This window comes from Tasmannia lanceolata, unplaced genomic scaffold, assembly GCF_043159265.1.
Source record: "Tasmannia lanceolata isolate RefF3 unplaced genomic scaffold, GAP_Taslan_0.1 ptg000019l, whole genome shotgun sequence".
In the NCBI taxonomy this organism is placed as follows: domain Eukaryota; kingdom Viridiplantae; phylum Streptophyta; class Magnoliopsida; order Canellales; family Winteraceae; genus Tasmannia; species Tasmannia lanceolata.
The window spans coordinates 450,945-476,255 of record NW_027518696.1 but is presented as its reverse complement, the minus strand read 5'-3'; the positions used below and the strand labels follow the sequence as shown (position 1 = coordinate 476,255).

General features: G+C 38.5%; 2 protein-coding genes across 5 annotated transcripts; one reads left to right on the top strand and one right to left on the bottom strand.

The window, feature by feature from the left end:
• Positions 1–462: 462 nt before the first annotated feature.
• Positions 463–7,333, bottom strand: NFU1 (NFU domain protein 1). Its single transcript, XM_077362833.1, has 3 exons — positions 6,904–7,333; positions 1,029–1,165; positions 463–928 (listed from the first exon to the last, which is right to left on the bottom strand). Exons 1-3 carry the CDS (start codon positions 7,235–7,237, stop codon positions 740–742), a joined length of 660 nt encoding a protein of 219 aa, XP_077218948.1. The 5' UTR covers positions 7,238–7,333; the 3' UTR covers positions 463–739.
• A 2,133-nt stretch (positions 7,334–9,466) lies between these two features.
• Positions 9,467–19,462, top strand: SCPL33 (serine carboxypeptidase-like 33). Of its 4 annotated transcripts, XM_077362069.1 has the most exons (10): positions 9,468–9,760; positions 9,938–10,045; positions 10,238–10,333; positions 10,427–10,519; positions 10,641–10,729; positions 11,035–11,304; positions 12,836–12,981; positions 13,072–13,167; positions 17,179–17,284; positions 19,073–19,462. In XM_077362069.1, exons 1-10 carry the CDS (start codon positions 9,496–9,498, stop codon positions 19,217–19,219), a joined length of 1,416 nt encoding a protein of 471 aa, XP_077218184.1. In that variant the 5' UTR covers positions 9,468–9,495; the 3' UTR covers positions 19,220–19,462. The 4 variants fall into 4 exon arrangements, with proteins under 4 accessions (XP_077218187.1, XP_077218186.1, XP_077218185.1 ...); XM_077362072.1 differs by lacking the exon at positions 11,035–11,304 and having other exon boundaries at positions 9,467–9,760; XM_077362071.1 differs by lacking the exon at positions 17,179–17,284 and having other exon boundaries at positions 9,467–9,760.
• The last annotated feature ends 5,849 nt before the right edge of the window (positions 19,463–25,311 follow it).

Sequence of the window (25,311 nt, the reverse complement as noted above, 5' to 3'; positions counted from 1 at the left end):
TCCTCAGTACAAAAGGCTTGTATTTTGAAAATCTACAGCTGACAAGGACTGTCGTGTGAATAGTAAAGTGCAACCAAACAATGCTAGGAAAAGGAAAACATGTCATTTTACTTTGATTTTCCCAATTTTTTGGTGCTAACAAATGGACCCAGCAACATGGAAAGGGAAGGTACCAACTGATTGTAAGCACACTTTCTCTTTTTTTGGTGGGGAAGCTAGGATCTCACTTGCATCCTCAAAGTTGTCAGAGAGTACCAGAACATTGAGCAGATGACCTGCACCCAACTGAAAACCACCTCATAGCAAATATACAAGTTTTTCTGCCAAACTCAACCCGAAACCCAGAAATATCTCACTGCTGCATCATAAATAGGTGAAAGATTGTGTTACACCTTTTCTTTAAAGTTCTCCTCAAGATGGCAGGAAAGATGGTTCCTGATATCATCAGCATAAGACAATATACACCTCCAACACATTTAAAGTCACTATATTTCAAGGAAGAAATGTGCGCCATGAGTTTTGTAGCATAAAAAAAAAAAGGCGAGTATTGCATAGTGTAGAAGGGAAGATATACACGATGCATCAATAAATACATGCATTGACAGATATACATACACACATATAAGGTTTGATTGTAGGAGAGATGTTGGAGCGTAGCCCGGTTTAACATAAATGGCGTCTCACGTCATCGAAATAGATCATATTTCCGGAATCTCCAAGTACTCTAGGTAAATGCAGCCTAGCTAGTAAATTCTACATTCACAATGTCTGGGAATTTCTCCTTTATGGCTGCTTTGATTCCTGAACCAATGGATTCTGGCCCGACATACCTGACATGACAATCCCCACCCTCCACGGATAGTACTTCCACGCTGCCACCGTAACCTTTAATGGCAGGTCTCAGGATGTCCAGATGACCATCCACCGCCTGCGTTTTTAGTGTATTATAAATTACAATAATCATAACTGCTTACTATGATTTAATGATTTTCTTTCTTTTAGTTAGTAAACATGTAGCAAGTGCTCACCTCAACAGTAGTCTCCATTGGTTGTTCATCAAAAACTTGTCGTATATCTCTGACCGATTCCCCGAACTTCTCCTTCAACACTCGTTCGATCCCCATTTTCATGGTGGTTGTTGAGCTAGGGCAAGTCCCACATGCTCCTGCATAGCCATGTCAATAGCTATTAAAGACTCAGCTAGAGTTAAAAGGCAAACACACCAACAAGTAAAAACAAGAACCTGTATTTTAAAGTAACAGGTCAATTATATCATGTTCCTTCCTCTGGCTAGTGTCGTGCGCGCGCATAGGGAAACAGAGAAAGAATTCCAAATCTTGTAGAAGAGAAATAAAACTACCACACTCCATTGGTCTCAGGCACGTGGAGCTTCCGGTACCAAACACTGAAAAGATGCGACGTGGAAATTTGACCATAGTTTTTAAATTAAACAATTAACCGCAGTGTTGACATATTCTACATCTACTATAGACGTATGGATGTGTTGAGCATACAGAGGCTATTATTCGCCAAGTTAGTGACATTAACTTTTTATGTTCTGGTTTTTCTTTTGATTAGCATGTCATGGTCACTATGCTATCAGAACAGTCCCATCGTTGACAGGTCTCAATCAGTATTGCATGGTCACTGTTTAGTGTTCTTTCTTACACTTCAAGACTTATTGTTTTCTTTCAAAAGTTTTTAGGGTTGGGGAGGAGGATGCAGAGCAGGACAAAAAATAATACCCAAACATGTGCAACCCACCAGCAACAATGGGCTCAAGTCCGGAAAGAGGGTGACCCCTTCACCCCCTTCGCTCAACAAGGTAACTTCCACAAGTTTCTAGACACAACTATAAATGCTAATACTTACACTTCATGCATACTCCTCCATGCAGTTGAAATATGGAGAGCCCATGTTGAAGTCTAGGTATTAGCATTTAGAGGCTTCAAAGTCCTCTCTGAGAGTACCCTCATTTGTCACGTCAGGTAGGAAATCCTTCAAATCATAATATGAAACTCAGTTGCAATCTTGGATATCTGTCTTTTATTGCCTCTCTCGGAAGTACTCTAAACAGTGAATGGTAAGGCCATACAAATAGTAGAGAAAAACAGCAAAAAAATTTGCCGAGCTTCTTTTACACATGGTATAACCCGAAACATGGTTGAAAGATCTAGTCAAACACCGAAGGAATGTACTAGCTTTATCCATGGCTTGAAAGTTGAAACAATTGGCTCACTGGACTCACTCAGGCTAGTTAGTGAACATATTGAAGCGAGTTGGCATTGTTAACTAGTCATGAATTTACTTGCCCACTTACCAAAAAAATTAACAGCAAAAAATTAATCACATTTGCAATGAGAGTGATGCCTAAAACAAGTCACAACGTAACTTTTTCAGATCATATGAATTCATTTTAAAATAAGAGTCTGCCGCTACACAAATTAGGGAGATGTCACCCCTATATGTAAGTTCTCTCTCTAAACATTGGTTCACCAGATTATCGACCCCATAATTTTCTTTCAGATTGTCAACAGAGGAACGTTGTCCCTAGGCACATAAGAGATTTGAGTGTGGTGATCCAAAGCAAACAGTCCAGGATCTCATCAATGACATATTGCAGACACATGAAGAAACCGTAGCTTTATTCAACCATCTAATAAATTTATGAAAGTCTATATCAATCTGTAAGAGATGATAATGTTTCCAATCAAAAAATATTCTCAACCTCGGCCACAAGGGCAGCTCTTGCCTTTGCCAAGAAGGCAAGAGTTCCTTATTTCTGTATTCTGTTTCTTTCTTTTTTCTGTTTTCTATTGTTTATGAATAAAGTGTTATTATGATAGGCTTATAAATTGCAAGTGACCACCATTATAGCAAGAGAAACAAGTAAAGTGGAGGAGGCATTTCCTATCAAGTCATGTCCCTGCAAGAATAAAATTTTCACACAGATTCGGCAATGCTCTATGAAATTGGAATGAGGAATCTGCAGTTCACATCTTCCTTCACAGCCCCTACAAGCATATATGGTTGAGTGACAAGTAAAAGAAATTTTAAATGTACACACAATGAAATATACGAAAATTTTATCCCTTGGGGTTTTTTTTATTTATATCAGGTGGTATGAGTAAACTCGTTGGCTTGAATGGATGTTAATTGCATCAAATTGAAATAACAAATGAGCACCTCTGATCATCAAATCACACAAATTTCAGTACTGGAGTCTCCACTAAGAGAAAAGGCTTCAATATCTAACACTTAACTCAGTTTCTCAAGAGCAATAGGCATTGGATTTAGAGGTTGACCGGCCAGACAATAATTCAGGTATCATTCGGAGTCCCACTAGAATAGCAAAGCTTAGGTTCATAAGTGAAGGACGAACTTGAGAGGGGGGAAGAAGCACGGGTTTCAATATTCAAGTAGTACCCAACCAAAGAACCATAGGATAAAGATTTTGGGGACTTGGAAGAGGAACAATAGGTTTTATTCCTTTCAGCCCTAGGCAAATGGGATAACACAGAAGTCTTTCAGTGATCATTGTGTTGGGATTAACTTGTGAACAAAGATCAAGACCTTAATCACAGAAGAGAGTCCCCAAAGAACCCCGAACTATTGCAAGAAATTTAGAAGGAAAAGACTTCGAAGGAAACTCATGCCTACATTCAGTTCTCATCTACTTCACGTTTGCTGGGAATCCCCAAAATCTAAGTCAGAGGAGAGATTGATTCTCAAAGAGAATTCGAGTGTATAGCGCTATGGAGCTCAAGTCTGGTGTTGTATCATGTGTATTCTTTCTCCTATGTGAGTCTCTTCACTTGTGGATGTGTAATTGATGTCTTTCTTTGTACGTAAAATGAGATTTTGACTGAGGGAAAGTGGGGTTTATATAGGTATTAGGGGTGAGTTATTTAACTCGTTCCCTGCATGTTGCAGTGCCCTACGGCTACAGTGCCCTACATTATGGCGGTCCGCACAACCAGGTCGAATAAGTTGTGATGGTTAGACCAGTACAGAGCTGAAAAGTTACTTGGTCTTGTGGTGATCTGCACTACAGGGCTGAAATTGCAGAGGCCTAGTGCTGCGATCCGTACTGCATGCTTCAGTCCTCATTGCATGCTGCGGTCCGCACTAGCAGTTCTGTGGTCCTCACTGCCTGCGGTCCGCGCTACAACCAAGGCCATGCTGGGGTGTTGAGACAACTTAGAAAAATTTTCCATACATTTGTTGCAAGCAATCGGGCAAACTAGGAAACTTCTCTTGAGATGCTCTCCTTCTCCTAGCTCCCAGGATCTAACCCTAATACTAACATCCAATTTGTGATCTTTCACACACCAACAACCCACTTCGTAGGAAGACATGGCGATCGGTTCTATTGGGATAGTGTACGTCTTTCCCCCACTCGAAAACAGCTATTCTCGAGTTAGGGAGATATAAGCTATCCGCAAGGAATGAATTCATGTGGAATGTGGTTCAGTGTGTCATTTTTTTGTGCATTTGGACCAAGAGGAATAAGCGTGTGTTTGAAGATGTTTGGTATTCCTTCAGAGATTTCTGTGGGAGGTTTAGTCCATGGTTGCTACACGGGCTGCAGACTAGGTGGACTGCAGGGGCATGTCTATTTCGTATTTTTTAGAAAGTTGAATGAGGTTCTAGCAAATAGAAAGGGAAGGAAGAAGAGGTCGACAAAGTTGGTTCCCCCCATCCCCGGCACGCAATGCACCCATGGAATTTGCTTGCACCTAAGGGTGGGTGCATTCGCTTCAAATTGGAAACCCAATTTCTCAGCTATGTGTTCATTGGTGAATGCAGGTTCAGCTGGGATTTTGAGTGTCAGGACTCAAGACGGCAACGGTACATCATTGTTGGACTCCCAATATGCAATGGGGTGGGAAGCTGAAAAAAGTAGAGGTCAATAGTGTTTGGGTCTCATCTAAATGGGAATGACAACATAGTTAGATAGGGTAATTTCTCTTTTAATCACACTGTTAGAGAGGCCTATGAGATAGTTGTTCCATTGGCCAAATCCAGTCAGTTAAATTGGTTATTTTAGAAGGGCCAATCTCTGCCCTGTCTGTAATTTTCTTTTTTTTCTGGGCATGCTGGTGCCCTTCTCTAACTTTTGCTTCTTTTTTTGAATGAATTTTTCTCACCCGGATGAAATGGACTTTTAAGGAAGGGCATTTTAGCAAAAACAGTTATCGTTATTCCTAAAACCACAAGAAAGAGTGGCAAACTAAAGTTACAGACATGTCTCATTGAATGAATTTGGTTACTATCTTCAAAGGAAAATGAGGACTTTGGCTGTTCAGTGATGCCAAAAATAAATAAATAAACAAACGTTCTTCTGGCCTTCCAAGTCAAGCATATAAGGTAATTTGATACTCACTTTTGAACATTCAAACATGCATGTTGAATGTTTACAAATCTTATTAAGGCCTAAAACACTTACTATGACACTCACTTTTGAACTTTCAAATATGCATGTTGCACGTTTACAAATCTTAATAAGACCTCTATAGAGTCGTCCACCTAGACACAAAATAAATCAATGTTTAGATAGCACAGATCCAATTTACAAATATATGTGCCATCAATTTAGAATCCTAAATTTCCAAAAATTTACGTCTCTTGGATTGATAGCTGATAAAAATCCCAACACATATATTCCATTTACACCAGTGCACATTGAAAAATTCCAGCACAATCCTCTACTTGGACAAGAACCTAACATTTTGAGCAAGTTAATAAAAAAACAGAAAATAGAAAAACTATAAGCATGTATTCCATTTACAGCAGTGCACAGTGAAACTTGTGGTGTAGCTATAAACAACCATGTTGCATAGGAGCATGGAACCCAAGAATGAAAACCTTGGACTTGAAGGATAGTTGATGATAAATAGATAAAACACAATTACAAACCTAGACCTACACAAAATAAGGCAATGACCCCAAGGATTAGGTGCTAGTTTTGCGGATCAAACAAATCCAAAAATATGAATTTTATGGAAGAGGTCCTAAAACCGGGTGGAGTTAGGCATACAAGAAGCAATGATTATCTTGATGACACACATTTTTTGCACAATTGGCAAATGAGCTTTATTTTTAGTCTGATTAATCCAAGACATACTCAAATTTTCACATTTTCAAAAAAAAAAAAAAAACAGAGAGAAAATTAGGCTTCATAATTTCAAGACTGGCCATTAAGTGATTAGATTCATTACATTGTTCAATAAAAGAATCAAAGTAAAGAAGCTTTAAGAAACCTTCACCATAACAGATCATTGACGGATTCTAGATAATCAAAATATGCATAAGAAGCCCATATTCAACTAAGCACTGTGAGTCGGAATACCAATATAGCAGTCCTAAAATCACACGTAACTGTAGCTAGCAAATTCAATTCAAACAATTCGTACTAAAATTGGTTTGAAGGATTAGTTACCAGGAAAGGGAGCCTTGACAATGCAAGTATTATTAGTATATCCCGATGGTAACAAATAGATGCCCTTATAAATCCCAAAAACTCCTACTTTCACCGACCCCACCATTAATCTCATCCCAATGAAACGCCAAAACATATAATTTGGGTACAAAAATAGTACATAGTGAAAACCCAATATGATATTAACATCAAATTCTCCAAACATATTCAATTTAAAGAAATCAAAAGCCCTTCATAAGAAATCTCAATCAAAACAATAGAGTCAATAATATAAAATGCACAAACTCATTGTGTCAATCTAATCAGCAAAAACATATTCCCATAAACCAAATCAATACCTCCCCCATCATATCAATCTTAACCAAATAATCCCAATTTCAAAACTCAAATCAAAGAGAAAGAAAACCCAATCAAAATAAAATGAAACTGGGGAAAGAAGAAAAAGGAAAATAAGATCCAACCTTGGAGCTTTAGAGAGATGACACCATCTTCAACAGAGACCACATCAACATTTCCTCCATCAGAAATCAGATAAGGGCGAACATCCTCAAGAACCAAGTTCACGTTCTCCGCTGTAAGCTCCAAAATCTGAGCAGAATACAAACCTGGAGAACTAGATGCCTTTATTTCTGAAGGTTTTGAGGCTTTAACGGTGACGTTTAAGAAAACCCTTCTGTGAAAAACGGCTCTATTTATTCTAACAGGTAGGAGCAAGGATGATGCGTGGGTTTTGGGAGTTTGGGAGCTGAGAACTGAGACATTTCTTACAAACCCTGTTGCCGTTAGAGATTTCATTCTTCTTCGACTGGTCTTCTAACAGGCATATATGCATCTGAAACTCAAGATTGAAATAAGAAGATACCTAAGGACCCTCTTAGAGAAGGGTAAATTGGTCTTTATAAATTTCCGCAAGGGTGTTGTCGGTATATAAGAAGAGGCCGATTAGCAAGACGAAAGATCGTCTTGATAAAGGGAAAATAAAAAAATATCTTTCTTATAAACCTTTCATAATCATTAATCCCATTCTTTGTATCTTTATAAATATTGTTCTCATTCTAGGTCCTAGTATCAATATTGATAGTTTTTGTAAGACAAAATTTGAGTATTCTCTGCTTCCTCTCTCCATTGTTTCAATAGTTAAGGAAAAGGCTTTGGTGTGACGAATGTGAAATCCTTCAAAAAGAAAGAAAGAAAACAAGGTTGGTTGTGGAAATAGAAGGTGACAACGTTTGCTAGGCTGCTGCGGCTAGTTACCGAGAACCACGAGGCTATATGGTTCATGTGGTTCCGCACGTTTCTCTTTGTAGGGTCTTTTGATAACCAATTAGAGTTAAATCGAAGGGAAGTGATATTTACGCCCCTTTTGATCTCCAGGGACACGCAGCACCAGTGTATCAATGACTAAAGGGGGGCTAATGTACTTGACATCAGAAGAGTGGGTTTGATTGCCACGCACACTGGCGCTGGGTGTCCATGGTGATCAAAAGGGAGTAAATATGACTTCCCCAAAACGAAATGGATAACATGATAGGTCATCATAGGATGAACCGGTGGATCCAGGTCCTACGCAAATCAGAGATCTCGTCTGACAAGATTTCCATATGCAAAAATCAGTGGCTTAAAGACATCTTAAGAGGGCATCTTTTTCATCATGCTATCCACACCACATTGTTTTGATAATTTCAGTCACTTTGTTAAACTCTTTTTAAATTGGTTTTTTGGTGGCTTTTGGGCAATTACATCTGATAACCATTAAAAGCTAATTATAAAAATGTAGCTAAAGAGAAGCGAGTCATTATTAAAACAAGAAAAACAACATGTGTTATGCACAAATTCAACGCGTGAGAAGAAAATATGCAGCATTGGCAAAATTATGATGGGCCATGTAGGATTGAGATTATTTGATTATTTCACTTCCGTCGGGACTAAATGGGTCACCCAAAATTCAACCTTTGTGAAGGGCTGATATTAGAAACAAGTTTTTTTAGTGAGATTAATATCAACCTTTCACAAGGCCGATTTTGGGCAACACACTTATTCACGAAAGAGGTGAAACAACGTTTGTATTGTTATTTTAAAAAATTTCTCTGACGCCATGTTTGGATTGCAAGAAAACTTTCCCGGCAAAACAAAAATATTTCTACAGTTTAGATGGAAATGATATGATTACGGTTAGTTTAGAGGGATATTATCATTAATTGAAGGTCCTTCCAAGTAAAATTTGAAAAGACAAACTGAGTTTTTGCAATTATTAAAACATCGTAGTGCCAATATAAATACCATACTCAACTCAACTTAAGCCTTTGTCCCAAACTAGCTGGGGCGGCAGTAGTGCCAATATCAATAGTCTAATAAAAACTACTACTATTTGCGTGGTGGAGAGGGGGAGGGGTGTTGATATTTCCGCCTCTTTTGTTTCTTTTCTGAAAATTGAAGAAAACAAACAAACAGATGGTGGTCGAAATTAATGGGCTTTTGATTACCTTAAAATCGGGTCGGGTCGGGGTTTTCTTCAAAAAAAAAAATCGGGTCGGGTTGGGTTGAGCTTTTGCTAAAAAATGAATGGGCTTCAACCCGAACCCGACCCGATTTTAAGATAAAAGCTCAACCGGAATTCCCAAAAATCGACCCGAGTTGCACCCCTCTAGTCGAAATGAGCCATTTTTAGGGAAAGACAAACAAGAGGAGGTGGAGATATCATTTCCCTTTCCAGTTTCTCACTATCGACAACTGAGTTGCTATTGGCAATCTCTTTGTTTTTTTTCTTGACATTTTCGCGCAATTTCCCTTATTTTCACCCCTTTCTGTCTGCCTTTTTCGTAAACTGAAATACAAAACGGGTCGGAATGAAGTCATTTCTACTTTCTAGGGAAAAAGATAAACAAGAGGGGATGGAAATATCACTTTCCTAAATAAAATAGCCACCTTTATTGACCTGTGCTGCAGACTCTGGATTGCTACGAGCCAAGAGTGGGGCCAATAACCATGCCCATGACTTCTATTTATAGTCCACGTCTCATTTATGATAGGATGAGTAAATGCAATCTTGAGTAATGGCTTCTAATAAATTCTTCTCAATATTCTTCCTTATCTTTTCTCCTTGGTGCTTTATTACCATTGATGCATTCCCCAAATACCCATCTTCCCAAGAGTCTGATAGAGTAATAAATCTGCCTGGCCAACCCTCAAACCCACCCCTCTCGCAATTCTCAGGCTACATTAATGTAAATCAAGAACGTGGGAGAAACCTCTTCTACTGGTTTTTTGAAGCTCAGACCAACCCAATTAAAAAACCTCTACTTCTATGGCTTAATGGGGGTATGTAGCATATATCTACACACCCACATGTCATTGAATATAAACTCCAAATGACACAATCAATTTCCATGCTTTCTACTTAATATTTTCTTATTTATCTTCTCTTCTTATTAATGCTGTCGGTGTTTTTGTACAGGGTTCTGAATTGAATTTTTTTTTCCTTTTTTACCTTTCTAGGTCCTGGTTGTTCATCAATAGGCTATGGAGCAGCTGCTGAGTTGGGTCCTCTTAGGGTTAAGAAAGATGGAGTTGGCCTTGACTACAATAAATATGCTTGGAATACAGGTCTATTAAATTCCTCTTGCTCATTTCCCCCTTCATCAATGTTTATCTTTTCAATTTCTCCTTTAGTTTGTGAAAAATCATGGTTGGTAGCTGACTGACAGGTAAAAATAGGGTCAGAATTTTGAGGCTTATTTTCAGCATTTAATATTCTGTTAGTCGAATGACTGAAGTTTCTATGCTTGTATCCTGCAGAAGCAAATTTACTATTTGTGGAATCCCCAGTTGGAGTTGGGTTCTCCTACACCAAAACACCCTCTGATCTCACCAAATTTGATGATGGGTTTGTGGGTAATTGATTAGCTAAATCCCAAAATAATTTCCTGTAAATCACTTTTTTTTTTCCATTAATCATTTTTCTATTGTTTGAGATTAATCTACCAGCTGAGGATGCATACAATTTTGTGATGAATTGGCTGAAAAAATTTCCACAATACCAAACCCATGATTTCTATTTATCAGGAGAGAGTTATGCAGGTCAGCCAAACCCTGAACCTTCTTAGTAATTTTACTTCATTACACCATATTACTGTATATGCACTCTAGATAATATAAACATCATATCCTAACTCAAAAAGGCAAATATATTTTGTGGCAGGTCACTACGTTCCTCAACTAGCTGAGCTTGTCTATGACCGCAACAAGGATAGAAAAAACTACCCATTCATTAATCTCAAAGGTTTCATGGTAAGCCCACATTGAAAACCCTCTTCATACATAATACAAACACATACATTCAAATGAATGAATATACAGCCTTTTTGTTTGTATTTTCCTCAAAATGGGAGTATTTTCACGCGTTTGTTTGCTTTTAAAAAAATGAAACTATTTTCAGAGAAAGCAAAACAAAAGGGGGTGGAAATGTCATTTCCCTGATATTTAATAATGATATAATGTAGTTAATGGCTGTTAGTTTATACATGGATGTACCTCTAGGCACACATTTGGGGGTGCCCGCATGGGAGCCAAGCAATTTGACGGGTGAATTGCAGGTGGGTAATCCCTTAACAGAGGATTTCTATGATACAAAGGGATTAGTAGAGTTTGCGTGGAGCCATGCAGTTATATCAGACCAGGTTTATGAGCGAGTAAGCGAGATTTGCGACTTCAGACTCTTCAATTGGACAAAAGAATGCATAGATGTCATGGAAGTAGTCTATCATCAGTACCACGACATAGACATTTACAATATCTACGCACCAAAATGCTTTAACAATGTGGGCTCTCTCTCCGCCGCCCACGTTGATAATCCTCATGCAAAGGTGATTTTTTATTACTTAAGGGCAATTTGGATCTAGGGTAGAATAATCTTTCACAAAAAAAAAAAAAAAAGCTTTCTAGCGTTTGGCTAACTTATTTTCCATGAAAATTTTGCTATCTGGATTCCATGCAATAAATGAAATGCACTCTGGAATCAGAGCTGGAATCAACATCCTATTCTGATATCGCCTGATTTGGGCGTTTGGTTTAAATAAATGAATGGAATAAAGGGATCAAAATTGAAATAGGGCGGAATAGATGGGGAAATTGTCGGGCTATTTTTGCTGCCCAAGAGGTGGTATTCTGATTCTGCCCGGGTTGGAATAAAAATTTTATTTGAATTTTTTCCAATCAATTTATAAGGGAATTAAAATATACTGCTGATTCCAAATCCTGATTCCCGCAAGTCTTTTTTTTTTTTTTTTTTTAATCTGTAATTTGGGGTTAGGCAGACCTCCACCAGCTACAAAAAAAAATTAGAAAATTTACAATCTAGGATAAACCATTCCGGATACATCATCAGAAACAATATTTGCAAGTTCCTCTGGAACCATTTCAAGAGAAATTGTGTCTCCTTTACATATACAATTGGTCTTGGATAAGAAATCAGCTGCTCTATTGCCTTCACGCCAAATGTGGGTCAAGTTCCAACTTCAAAAGAGTTGAGCATGGATCTAATTTTTTCGAGTGTTGGGATTTTCCGCCATGGGCACGCCCATATAACAGGCTTATGGCCATAACAGCGATGAGCGAATCGGATTCCATCCACAACCTCTTAACTTGTTGCTGGGCGGCTAATTTGATTCCATGATGAATGGCTTCAATTTCTAATTCTTGGATTGGGAGAGGCTTGTAGTTAACAGAGAAGAGAGAAATGATTGAACCATTGTGATCTCGGAGGAGGCCTCCAATCGAAGCGGTATCACTAGCCAGGGAAGCGTCCGAATTCAACTTGATCTCATAGCTGGCAGCAGGAGGTTCCCAATTACAGAATTTTGGTTCAATGGTTATACTGAATAGGGGAAGATTAAAGGTGTTAGAGATTCTTTGGTTTTCTTCAGAGTCTTCATCTTCCAGCTTTAGGGCCAAAATACGAGATCTCATTGCACTAATAATTCTACTTAGAAGGAACCTTTTATGGGTTTTTTTGTTTTGAAGTAGTCTCGAGTTCCTTTCCAGCCAGATCAAGTAGATTGAAGCAGTGAGAAGCGTTCTGACAAGTAGATTGATTCCCGAAAATCTGAACGCACCCTCAAATGATAAAGGCTGTTACAACTTACAATTGCCCAAAATCTATCAACAGTTTAAAAAAAAAAGTGTTTCATAAAGTGAGGTGTGTCATAAATAATTGAAACAAGAGAGTGTAGTTATCATTTCCCTTAAATATTATTAGACTTTTAAAAAGGGCATTTCAAGCACCACTTAGATGAAATCATGAAAGCAGAAGAATAATCAAATGAAGTTTGTGTGCAGTGATTTAAAATTATATAGTGTTACAAATATCTTTATTTTAATAGAAAATTGCATTTTCAGGTACAAAGGAAGAGATTGAGAATTCTTGCGGGCTATGACCCATGTTTTTCCAAATATACAGAAGAATATTTCAATAGGGTGGATGTGCAGAAATCAATCCATGCAAACGTAACAGGAAATATCAGTGGAAAATGGACTGTTTGCAAGTAAGTAAGCTTACCCATTAATGGAAAATCTATATATGCTTTGTAAATTTCTTTTACATTTATTTATTGCATTTTCTTGTCTTGTCACAGTAATTCCATTTTAGCAACTTACAATTTTACGGTTGCTTCGGTTCTACCCATATACTCAAAACTTATCAAAGCTGGGTTGAAGATCTGGTTCTACAGGTTTGATCTCATTTTTTATTTTTCTATACCCATATACCCCAAACGTTTTACATACTAAACACAATTATAACTTTCTTTAGAAATTAGAATACAAACCAAATGTTTTGGGCAGAAAAAAATTGGTACTGATGTATATTAACATGAGAAATGCTAAAGTGAAGGGCGCCCTTGGAAAACCCCAACCACAGAAATCTATGTCCACCTTAAATGCGGTACACATTTAGGATGATCATGACCGTTTATCTTGTGGGCCACCGTCGTGGATTAGCCTTAGTCCAAAATTCATGAGAAGCAGACTAACTTTATGATTGATGGCCCCACTTCTTAGATGGGCCATAGCCATAATAACCAGATGTTACTAACCATTTGAGCAGTAACATGCTTAGAATTGAGCTAGTGTCTATACCAAGTTTATCTGTACTGCCTGCATTCTGTAGGGGAGACCATGAAGCTATGACCCATCCAGAGGGGTATGGCCCACAGATCTAGAATGGAGATAGTTATATACCCAGTTTAGGTGTATCGCCTACAAAGATGATCGCCAATTTGTAAAAATCCCCTCTACATTAGACATGACACACTCTTGAGTTTGTCCTATATGATTGAAAAGGTGAAAGTGAAGTAAGTAAGACAAATAGACACCAATCTTTCTCTAGAAAGTAGAAACCCCCTTTTAGAATTTATATGATGGGTGGCCGTGAAAACACGTGGAGTCTTTATCTATTCGTGTAAAAGACAGAGAAAGGAATCTTTTAGGCAGTAGTTGGGCTGGCTGGTAAGAAAGACAAGTCTGAGTACCAGAATCACATGTGACTTTGGTAGAGCACGTGAGACCTTGTTCCCGCACTGACTTTGTTGAAGATTGAGGGTTGCTGGGAAAACGGGATCCCGTGCTGAAGAAAAGCACGGGGTCCTCTATCGTGACACGTGCTCATACAAAATAAAATAAAATATAGGTGCGTATCTCAAGATATGCAAAAAGCACCCAGCCATACTTATCCCGTCTTTATATCCGAGAAGGAATCCCGTTTTAGAAGTGTTTTCATTGAAGATCCTACACTAACATGTCTGAAAATCTAATTAGGTCAATAATTTTATAAAAATGCTCTAACATATATTTTATTACATAATGTAAATTAGAGAGATGATAGGATGAAGGGAGCCCTTGCAAAAATCAGCTTCATTTCTGTAAAGTGTGGCACCGAAAAAAGTGAATGGCCCCTAAAAAAGTGGAAACCGGGTTGATTTTGCAGAAATCAACCGATTAGAGCTCTAATCGCCCTTGAAGCTAATTTTTGCAAGGGCACCTTTCATTCTATCATTCCTCTATAAATTATAAGGCTATTTTGTAATTTGGGATTTGCTAGGGACCATCGCGCCTGGGCTGTTGCATGTGAGAGCATCCACACAGGCTTAATTCATCTGAGCATGTGTGGCTGCCCTCACATGCAACAGCCCAAGCACAAATGCCTTATGTGATGGTCCCTAACAAATCGCTCATACATGTGATGTTCCCTAGAAGATCCCTTCTAATTTTTATGCGATAGTTCAATTTAAATTGTAAGTGTATTTTAATAAATTTTTTTATAAGTATATAAATATTTGCATTTACATACATAAATAAGAGTTTATATGCTGTGTGCGCGTGAGTCCAATATTTAAAAAAAGAAGTACAGTAAGGCCCACTTCCAAGGATGATCTAAACCGTTCAGTTTGTGCCAGGATCATGGTTTAAAATTTCAGTTTCGGTAACCGTTTCGGACCCCACCGAAAACAGAAATTTTGGCGAAATCCAAAATTTCGGTCCGAAATTTTGTAACACTTTTTTTTAAAATTAAAAAGGGATATAATCGAAATTTCGGACCGAAATTTCCGAAATAAATGGCAAAATAATGAATTTCGGCATATTTCGGTTTCGGTCGAAATTTAAAACCATGGCCAGGATATACATATGTTGTAATCCCATCAAGCTTGCAGATTATGTAACTCAAGAGTATTGAGTAGTTTGAACTCTTAGGTTTAGTGCTCTGTTTTGTCTATCCCAAGTTTTCGATCTCCCTCTCTCATGTGTTCCAAGTTAGAGATGGTGCCTTGATCCCATGAATGCAAAATCTTTCTCTTTATCTAATGAATTAGTAGGGGCCTCTGCCAAACACCAGCTTACTACCCAAAAAACGGTTGTACACCATAGATCATCTCTATAGGCTAGTAAACCCTTAGCCTGTGGAGATGATCAACGGTGCACAATCTATTTATGTCATAGCCCAAACAAATTGACGGTTTGGATCATCCTTTGAAGTGAGCCTAACTGTACTTTCGGAAAATATCAGACTTAATCCCGTACAAGTATAATTAATTCAGGAATGATAGAGCCAAGGGTGCCCTTGCATGAAGAGCGAGAATAAGGCCCTTGATTGGGTCCACGTCATTTTTGGTAACTTTTTAAAATTGGTTGAGAAAGTAAAATCAGTTGCATCTAATGACATGGATCCAATGGCCCTTTTCCTGCTCTTTATACAAGGATGCTCTTATATCTATCATTCCTCTAATTATAAATGTATTTTAGTAATTTGTAGAAGAAGTATGCAGCTATTTATTCATCGCACCATGAAAAGAATGTTTCCTTTTTTCATGGTTTAGACCTTGTGAGTCGTGAGTTCTGCTGTTCTTGTGCTTTTGTTTAATGAGATAGATTCATTCAAATCACTAGTTAATAATACACGGTCTGTGATTTTTGTAATGATTTTTTTTTGGGAAAAATACACTTAGACCCCTGTGGTTTCTGACACATTCAACTTGACCCCAAAAGTTTAAAAAGTTACAAGTAGACCCCCTGTGGTTTCATTGGGTTTTTTTAACTGGACGGAGCTAACGGCGTAGGGGAAAAGACCAAAATGCCCTCATCTTCCCCAATTGAAAATTAGGGTTTTCATACTTGAAAACTAAAAATTGGGGTGGTTTGATTCAAACCCTTTTTGATTTATCAACATAAACCCTCCATTTAGGAGTTTTATTTGTCTTCATTCACATCATTATAATGATTTGCACAAAAACCCTAATGCTTTAGGGCTTTATTTTTATCAAAGTTTTTTTCTTGAAATGTGGGTTTGATGTAGCCATGGGGTGGGGTTCGATTGTCTGTGGTGGAGGTGACGGCGGTGGCGACAGCGGCGGTGGCGGTGGCCAGAGATGGCGACGGTGGCGGTGGCTGAAGGTGACAACGAAGGCAGTGGCCGGAAGGGCGATGACGGCGGTGAGAAATGGTGTAACCCTAATCCCTCTGCAAATGAGGGTATTTCTGCCCTCAAAATATTAACCATGGTTAGTTTTAGTCTTTTCGTCAGATTAAACTGACGGACAGTTGACAGAGGGGGTATACTTGTCACGTTTTGCAACCACAGGGGTTCTACTTGTAACTTTTTAAACATTTGGGGTCAAGTTGAATGTGTCAGAAACCATAGGGGGTTCGAGTGTATTTTTCCCTTTGGTTTTTTATCGTCAGGTGGGATTGAACCTCAGACCTCATGGTTGAAGAACATAGTCAATCTTTACCAATTGGCTAAGGCTCAACTCGGATTTTTGTAATGATTGTAAAATGGGAAATGCTAGCGTCAATTGCAAAACGTAGATGATCTGTCGCATGCCAGACCAGCCACACAGCACACATGATCACTTTTCAGCAGATTTTGTCTTTACTCACTATGTGGCTGGTTTGACATGCGACAGACCATCTATAAAATGCCTTTTGCGATGGACGCTAGCAAATCCCTTGTAAAATGGTGTTTTATTGTGTTATGGGATCATGGATGGTCCAAATCCAAACAGAGTTGGACTCAAACAATGCGGGCAAGATACGAGTGGATCGTGACCGAGTCCAATCCTAATCTGACCTGTTAACACCCCTATTCATGCCTGTTTCCACCCGCTTGTTTTGATCCTTTCCACCCATCCTTTTTGTATGTTCTCTCTTCTTGCTCTTTTGTTTATCTTCAAGACTTTTGTGTGAAACAGTGGAGATGCAGATGGGCGGGTACCAACGATCGGGTCGAGATATTGTGTAGAGGCATTGGCCCTAAACCTCATAGCACCTTGGCATTCGTGGTACCACAATGGTCAGGTTGGTTCGCAAAAAACCGAATATAACAGGATAAATAATGAGATTCAAATGAGTAGCTCCTCATAGAAAAAGTTTGACTTGGGCCCACACACTTGATGTCAACATGATTCGGATCCTTTATCCAAGGGCCCATCATCACTTGTAGATGGGATAACGTGAAAAAGATTACGGATTAAGCATATCTAGCCCCTGTTCGTTTGGGATTATGATAACCGATGTTGAGCCCCCAAACTGATTATTGGACTCAATTTGGGGGCTCAACATCGGTTATCATAATCCCAAACGAACAGGGCCTCATACATTTGATTTGATAATATGTTCCAATGTGGATAATTGGTCATGCATTCTCTGCTTACAAAAATGAAGGGTCTAGATTGTGCTAGTGTCATGCAGGTGGGTCTAGATTAGGCGTCTCACGGGCTTCTCATAGCATCACTTTAGCTTGAGGAAGGCTATATCCTTGGATAGCCATCCTCGCAATTACCAGAGGGCAGAACGGGTATGTTACTTTGAGCGAACTTGGTAACTCGGGTCTGAACAACAAAGATGGTATAGACCCTCGTTGGCTATATATATATATAATATGAGAAAACGGTTCCTACACATATGTGTAGAGAGTTCTCTACACACTAGCTTAAAATACAGTGAGGGCCCACATTGTTTGGGTGATCCAAGCCATCCATTTTAAAAGCCCTCACATAGATAGGGTGTCTACAAAAAATCAGATTCATAGGATCATCCCAACCCTATGATTTGTGGACGTAAAATGGATGTCTTTAAACTTTCACAAATTAGTCCAATTTTTGCCTCCACAGTTCGTATGGTTAGGATGATCCTCTGGATCTGATTTTTTGTGGACACCCTATCTATGTGAGGGCCTTAAAAATGAATGGTTTGGATCACCCAAATAATGTGGCCCCCATTGTATTTTAAGTTAGTGTGTAGATAACTTATCTACACATCTGTGTAGGAACCGTTCTCTAATATATATATATATATATATATATATATATATATATATATATATTAGGAAAGTGAAGCTACACCGCCGGCTTAAAATACAATGGGCCCACATTGTTTTGGTGATCCAAACCATTCATTTGATTGGCCCTCACATAGATAGGGTGTCCACCAAAAATCAGCTCCATAGGATCATCCCAACCCTTCAAACTGTGGAGGCAAAAATGGACAAATTTGTGAAGGTTTTTACACGTTCATTTTTGCCTCCACAAATCGTAGGGTTGGGATGATCCTATGGAGCTGATTTTTGGTGGACACCCTATCTATGTGAGGGCCAATCAAATGAATTCTTTGGATCACCAAAACAATGTGGGCCCATTGTATTTTAAGCCGCTTAGCTACACCGGTGGTGTAGCTTCACTTTCCTCTATATATATATATATATGACGTAAGATGCCCCCACGCCCTTCGGGAGTAGGACTAGTCCCCACTCACCACGTGTATCAGGTAAGTCGGGGGCGGGGTTCGAACACTCGTCGACAGGGAGCAAACCCGTGACTTTATGCCGAAGAGCCAACACCGCGGTGGGTGTTGGCTTACATGCTAATGGTTTTGAAGCTAAATATGATTGTTTGCCAATGAAAGTTACAGAAGTTCTAGAAATTATATAAGGGCCCCCAAGGAGGCCTTGATATCCTATTTGTAAACAGGATTGCACTAAAATAGTCTTATTTGCAAATAAAGATCACTTTTGGTGGCATCCAAAGAGACCCTGTTACATCAGGTTCACACTAGATCCAAGAGTAACAATCAGCGATTGAAATGCAGGTTGGAGGGAGGTTGGTTAAGTATGAAGGATTGACTTTTGTGACAGTTCGAGGGGCGGGTCACTTGGTCCCTCTCAACAAGCCTGCAGAGGCTCTCGTGCTCATCCGATCATTCTTATTGGGCCAAGATCTTCCAACACAGAGATGAGATGATCGAGCCCCCTGGCTTAGCGGCTAGATCGGGGGGGTCACAGTGTTGAGGTCAGGAACTTGCTTACACCACCAGAGGCAACTATAATAAGATTAAGAATGCAAGTGTGTATTAATTAGAAAGTGATTATACTGTATTTATTTGTTCTATTTTAGTCAAAAGGAATAGTAAATGCTTGATAATTTACGTGTTTTCAGACCAAAATTTGAATAAAAGTTAATCTGCTAATAGTTTTAGTTTTCTTTGTTTCAAACTTAATTTAATGTGTGTCAATAGGGAAGATATTATGTGCTTCAGAAATAAGAGACACCTCTAATCAGAGTTTAAAATAGTATCCAGTACTAGATGAGACCCACCTATGCTCAATTGAGATTCAACAGAATAAGAATTCAGGTGCCCCACAGGTAGAAATGTGAGACCCACCTTTGCTCAATTGAGAACCATGCAATGCATCATTGGTCCCATCATCTCTACCAATCATAACTAGGAGGGGCACCTGAATTGGCAGAACTTCCAACCAAAACCTGTCAACAGAAAGCTGAAACCATACTTGAAGGCTTTCAGCTAACCATTGACAGCATAAGGAAGAAAGAGTACTACTGTTAGATGTAACTGCAACTTGGTGAAGTTTCTTGAATTGCATGTCCCTGTGAGAAAAGCTAATTTCCATTTTGAGGTACATCTTTCCTGGAATTCAATATCTTATTCAGATTTACAAATGAATATCTATAAGATTTGTAAATGAATATCTGGTTTAGAATTACACAAAACAATGTTCAAAAAGTATAAGATTACATCGAACCTTGTCCCTGGCTGCTAAGAGAGGGACAGAACAGGAATCAAACCCCATTTTCAAGACATGATTATGTATTTGTTTTCCATCCTTTTCGGAGAATCAGAGAGTACGTGCGAAATAGTTTGGGTATGTATAATTATCAGGATCAAAGCTCTTCTATAACAGATTTGTACAGAAAAATCACATCTCGAGGAGCTCTCATCATGGTGCTCCAAATGAACCCATTTGGGTTATGAATTTGATTAAGAACACGGCATGAATAGTCAAGAGATCGACGAATAGTGAAGCTGTGGAGAAGTTACGAAGCCGGCTCACAGCAAAAGTGTCATTGATGAGTCCCCATACAATCATTCGGCAGTGAATCCTTCAAATTTCTGCATTTATGCAATTGGGTTTCTAAGATTGAGAAATTTATCATTGGTTTTTGAAATTCCAAGGGTGGTCCCGAGTACCGCAACTATGAGGAGTGAATATTAATTAGGTTTCTAGCAAGTTTTAATCCTTTTAAAAACTCAAACCCAATTTGGAAATTAAGAGAGCAACAATGAAATTCAAGCATACAAGTTAAATCTAAAGGTACAATGCAAAATAAAGAGCAAGAGTTCAAGAGAGAGTGCACCCGAGATTTAAAGTGGTTCGGTCCTCAAAACGCGAGGCCTACTCCACTCCACCAACCAAACCCGTTGATGGCTTCACTATGTGATCTTCTTAACTTCGGCGAAGATCGGTGCCGATTACAAATTCCGATTACGTTTAACCTTGGTGGCAATCTTCATCACGGAGAGTGGGCTACGCTTCTCTGAACACTCGCCCGAATACAATCTTGATAAAGAAAGAAAGAACTAAAAACAATCCCTCACAAGGGTTTACAAATTGTAGAAGATGTACAAATTGAGCCTATGATCCAAATCCTAATCTTTAGAGGATGAGAGGCATAATCAAGTTTGATTCACTCTTTGGATGTTCAAATGGAGTTTAAGAGTGTTAGGATTGATAGTCTTGAAGTTTAGAATGCCCATATATATAGGAAAACCAAAATATGACAGTTCAGTGGCATTGTGGTAATTCCTGAAAAATTCCCAACGGCTAAAAATTCGACCGTTATAGTGTTCTCGGAGTTCCGAGAAAAAATCTCGGAGTTTCGGGAATACAAACAGAAGTGAGAAAAATGTTACTGGACCATTTCTCGGAGCTCCGAGGAATCTCTCGAAGTTCCGAGAAGCCTATGTCAAGCAGATTTTCACTTCTAGTTTTTGGGCTTCCAACTTTACACCAAGTTTGGATTGTTATGAGGGTTCCACATTGTTGGAACACCGCAAGGACAATCTCTTATACATTTAGGGTGTGTGTTTATTTACTTAATTATGCCTCTAAAAATCTAAATTAAGATTGGATCTTTTACAATCTAAATTGACTTCGATCTTCAATGCGATTTTTCAAGTCTTCATTCGTCTTGGACTTCGATGTCTTTGGCCTTCATGATGTGGTCCAATGAGATCTTCTTGGCCTCAATCCAAGCAATGTTGTCTTAGCACCAATGTGATCTACAACTTAGATAATCAAACACATTAGTGATCATAAATCACTTGTGTATTGGAATCATCAAAATAAGATGGGAATGCCAAGGTGGAAGCCATTGGGCTTACAATCTCCCCCTTTTTTATGATGACAAGCACAAGAGATTTTCCAATAAAAGCATACATATTTTCCTTACACTAGAATTCTCTCCCCGTTTGGCATCAATAAAAAAGATTGGGGTAAAAGAGAAACAAATGAATGAAATATTCAATTTAAGGCTCCTCCTTTTTCAAGGAAAAAGACAAAACTAGAACTCCCCCTATTTAGAATTTTTATTCAACATAAGAGGGGATATTTTAATTATCCATAGAAAGATATTCAATTTTAGAGCAAGCCCCTAATCTAAGCACATATGAAGTGGATCATATGGGGGCTTTAGGAACCCAAGCTTTCTTGGATCCACCGCTATCCCTAATCTTAGATGCACATTAGAATTGGTAATGACCATTTATTCCACAATAATGGCATCTAACATGAGGGTTAGATATGCTAGTCCTATCATAACATGCATGTTTAGGTCTTTGACTAGTCTTCTTTAAGATTATGTCAATAATTTTATCACCATTTAAGAATCCATGGAGACATAATCTTAACCTTTCATTTTCATTATGAAGATGGGTTATTTGATTTAGAAAATCATTAAATTCATCTTCATAAGCTTTGGAAGAGCTTGCCACATCTTGGAGTTTTGCAATTTGGCAAGTTTTCTCATCTAAACAACCCTTAAGGGTTTCAATCTCAAGTTTAAAATTTTCAAGTTGAGCTTGAGATTTGGAAGAAGATTCATTTTTCAAAAAATTAAGTTCATTTTCTAATTTTGAAATGGATTTCTTTTGAACTTTATTTTTAGAAATTTGAGAGTGCAAGGTTGAGCACAATTCATCATATGATACTTTTTCACTATCACTACTAGATGAATAACAAGAGGGGTTAGAATTTACCTCAACTTCATGGGAGAGTGCCATGAGGCAAAGATCATCCTTCTTTTCTTCCCCTTCACTTGAGCTTTGTCCCGAGGTGCTCAAAGCATCCCAACCGGCAGTAAGAGCCTTGTGCTTCTTCCAATCCTTATTTCCCTTGTACTTTGAGGAAGACGACTTGAGAAGTGGACAATCCGGTCTTTTGTGTCCAATCTTCTTGCAATTGTAGCATCTTAAAACTCCCTCAACTTCACTTTCTTCTTTCTTCTTCTTTTTATCCTCTATAAGTTTTTAAATTTTCTTAAAGCTTCTTCTTCATCGCTATCCGCCTCGCTAGAGGATGATGAGTTCGCTTTGGAGGCTTTTAGAGCTAGAGATCGACTCTCTTTTTCTTTCTCTTTCGGCTTCTTCTCCTCTTGTCGGCTAGTGAGGAGCATCTCATGGGTGATGAGAGATCCTACAAGCTCCTCCATGGTTAGCGCCTTGAGATCCTTTGATTCTTGTATCGCGGTGACCTTTGGATCCCAATGTGGAGGAAGTGACCTAAGTAACTTACTCGCAAGCTCATCAGTAGGATAAGATTTACCAAGATTAGCTAGTTCATTAGAAATTTTAGAAAAATTGGTATATATTTCGGAAATGCTTTCATTTTGACCCATTCTAAACATTTCATATTTGCTCTTTAACAAGTTTATTTTGGAATCCTTGACTTGTGATGTTCCCTCATGGGTAACGGCAAGTGTATCCCAAATAAACTTGGCAGAATAAAAAAGAGCTACTCGATTAAACTCCTCCGTAAATAGGGCGCAAAACAAAGAATTTATAGCTTTGTAATTTAAATTTGCATGCCTTTTCTCTACGACATTCCATTCTTCAAATGATTTGAAAGGCAACATGTATCCATTTTCAACACTGTGCCAAAGCTCCACATCTATCGAAAGAAGATAGATGCGCATCCTTGTCTTCCAATGTCCATAATTGGACCCATCAAAGAAATGAGGTCTAGTTGTAGAATGGCCCTCCGGAAGTCCGGTTCCATTTCTATCCGCCATTTCACAATTAGAAAGTTGCCAAAGATCTTATGATTTTTTCCTTGTTTGAAATTTTTAAAGAAAAATTTACCAAAGATTTATAGAAAAGAAAATCTTTTAAGAGCCTTTGCTCTGATACCAAGTGAAATTCCAAGGGTGGTCCTGAGTACGGCAACTATGAGGAGTGAATATTAATTAGGTTTCTAGCAAGTTTTAATCCTTTTAAAAACTCAAACCCAATTTAAAAATTAAGTGATCAACAATGAAATTTAAGCACACAAGTTAAATCTAAAGGTGCAATGCAAAATAAAGAGCAAGAGTTCAAGAGAGAGTGCACCCGAGATTTAAAGTGGTTCGGTCCTCAAAACCCGAGGCCTACTCCACTCCACCAACCAAACCCGTTGATGGCTTCACTATGTGATCTTCTTAACTTCGGCGAAGATCGGTGCCGATTACAAATTCCGATTACCTTTAACCTTGGTGGCAATCTTCACCACGGAGAGTGGTCTACGCTTCTCCGAACATTCGCCCGAATACAATCTTGATAAAGAAAGAAAGAACTAAAAACAATCCCTCATAAGGGTTTACAAATTGTAGAAGATGTACAAATTGAGCCTATGATCCAAATCCTAATCTTTAGAGGATGAGAGGCATAATCAAGTTTGATTCACTCTTTGGATGTTCAAATGGAGTTTAAGAGTGTTAGGATTGATAGTCTTGAAGTTTAGAATGCCCATATATATAGAAAAACCAAAATATGACCGTTCAGTGGTATTGTGGTAATTCCTGGAAAATTCCCAACGGCTAAAAATCCGACCGTTATAGTGTTCTCGGAGTTCCGAGAAAAAATCTCGGAGTTCCGGGAATACAAACAGAAGTGAGAAAAATGTTACTGGACCATTTCTCGGAGCTCCGAGGAATCTCTCGGAGTTCCGAGCTCGGAGCTCCGAGACAGATTTTCACTTCTAGTTTTTGGGCTTCCAACTTTACACCAAGTTTGGATTGTTATGAGGGTTCCACATTGTTGGAACACCACAAGGACAATCTCTTATACATTTAGGGTGTGTGTTTATTTACTTAATTATGCCTCTAAAAATCTAAATTAAGATTGGATCTTTTACAATCTAAATTGACTTCGATCTTCAATGCGATTTTTCAAGTCTTCATTCGTCTTGGACTTCGATGTCTTTGGCCTTTATGATGTGGTCCAATGAGATCTTCTTGGCCTCAATCCAAGCAATGTTGTCTTAGCACCAATGTGATCTACAACTTAGACAATCAAACACATTAGTGATCATAAATCACTTGTGTATTGGAATCATCAAAATAAGATGGGAATGCCAAGGTGGAAACCATTGGGCTTACAGTTTTAATTTTGAATTTTGACTTATCGAAGGTCTGATTGCTGAAAAATATGTGGTTTCCTCTAGATAGAGAGAGTTGAAAATGGGCTTTGAGCGTCGTCCATGGGGCGTGCAGAACGTGAGTCAATGGAAGGGCTTTTTAGCTGATGTCTTGAGACCAAAGCACCCTTGTATGTATTCAAATTCAAAATATAAATGATTATGATAACGGCTACTTGTTTTAATTGGTCAAAGGTTGCAATTGTGACTCACTCCATTTTAGCCATATGTGTTTTTTTTTTTCAAACAATTCATATTTTCAGTATTTCGTCATTCATCTCTGTCGAGTCTTAGAGTCAGTCCCTTCTTCTCACTCTCTCACCATTGACCCCAATTCCCTAACCCACTCTTATATGTGAAT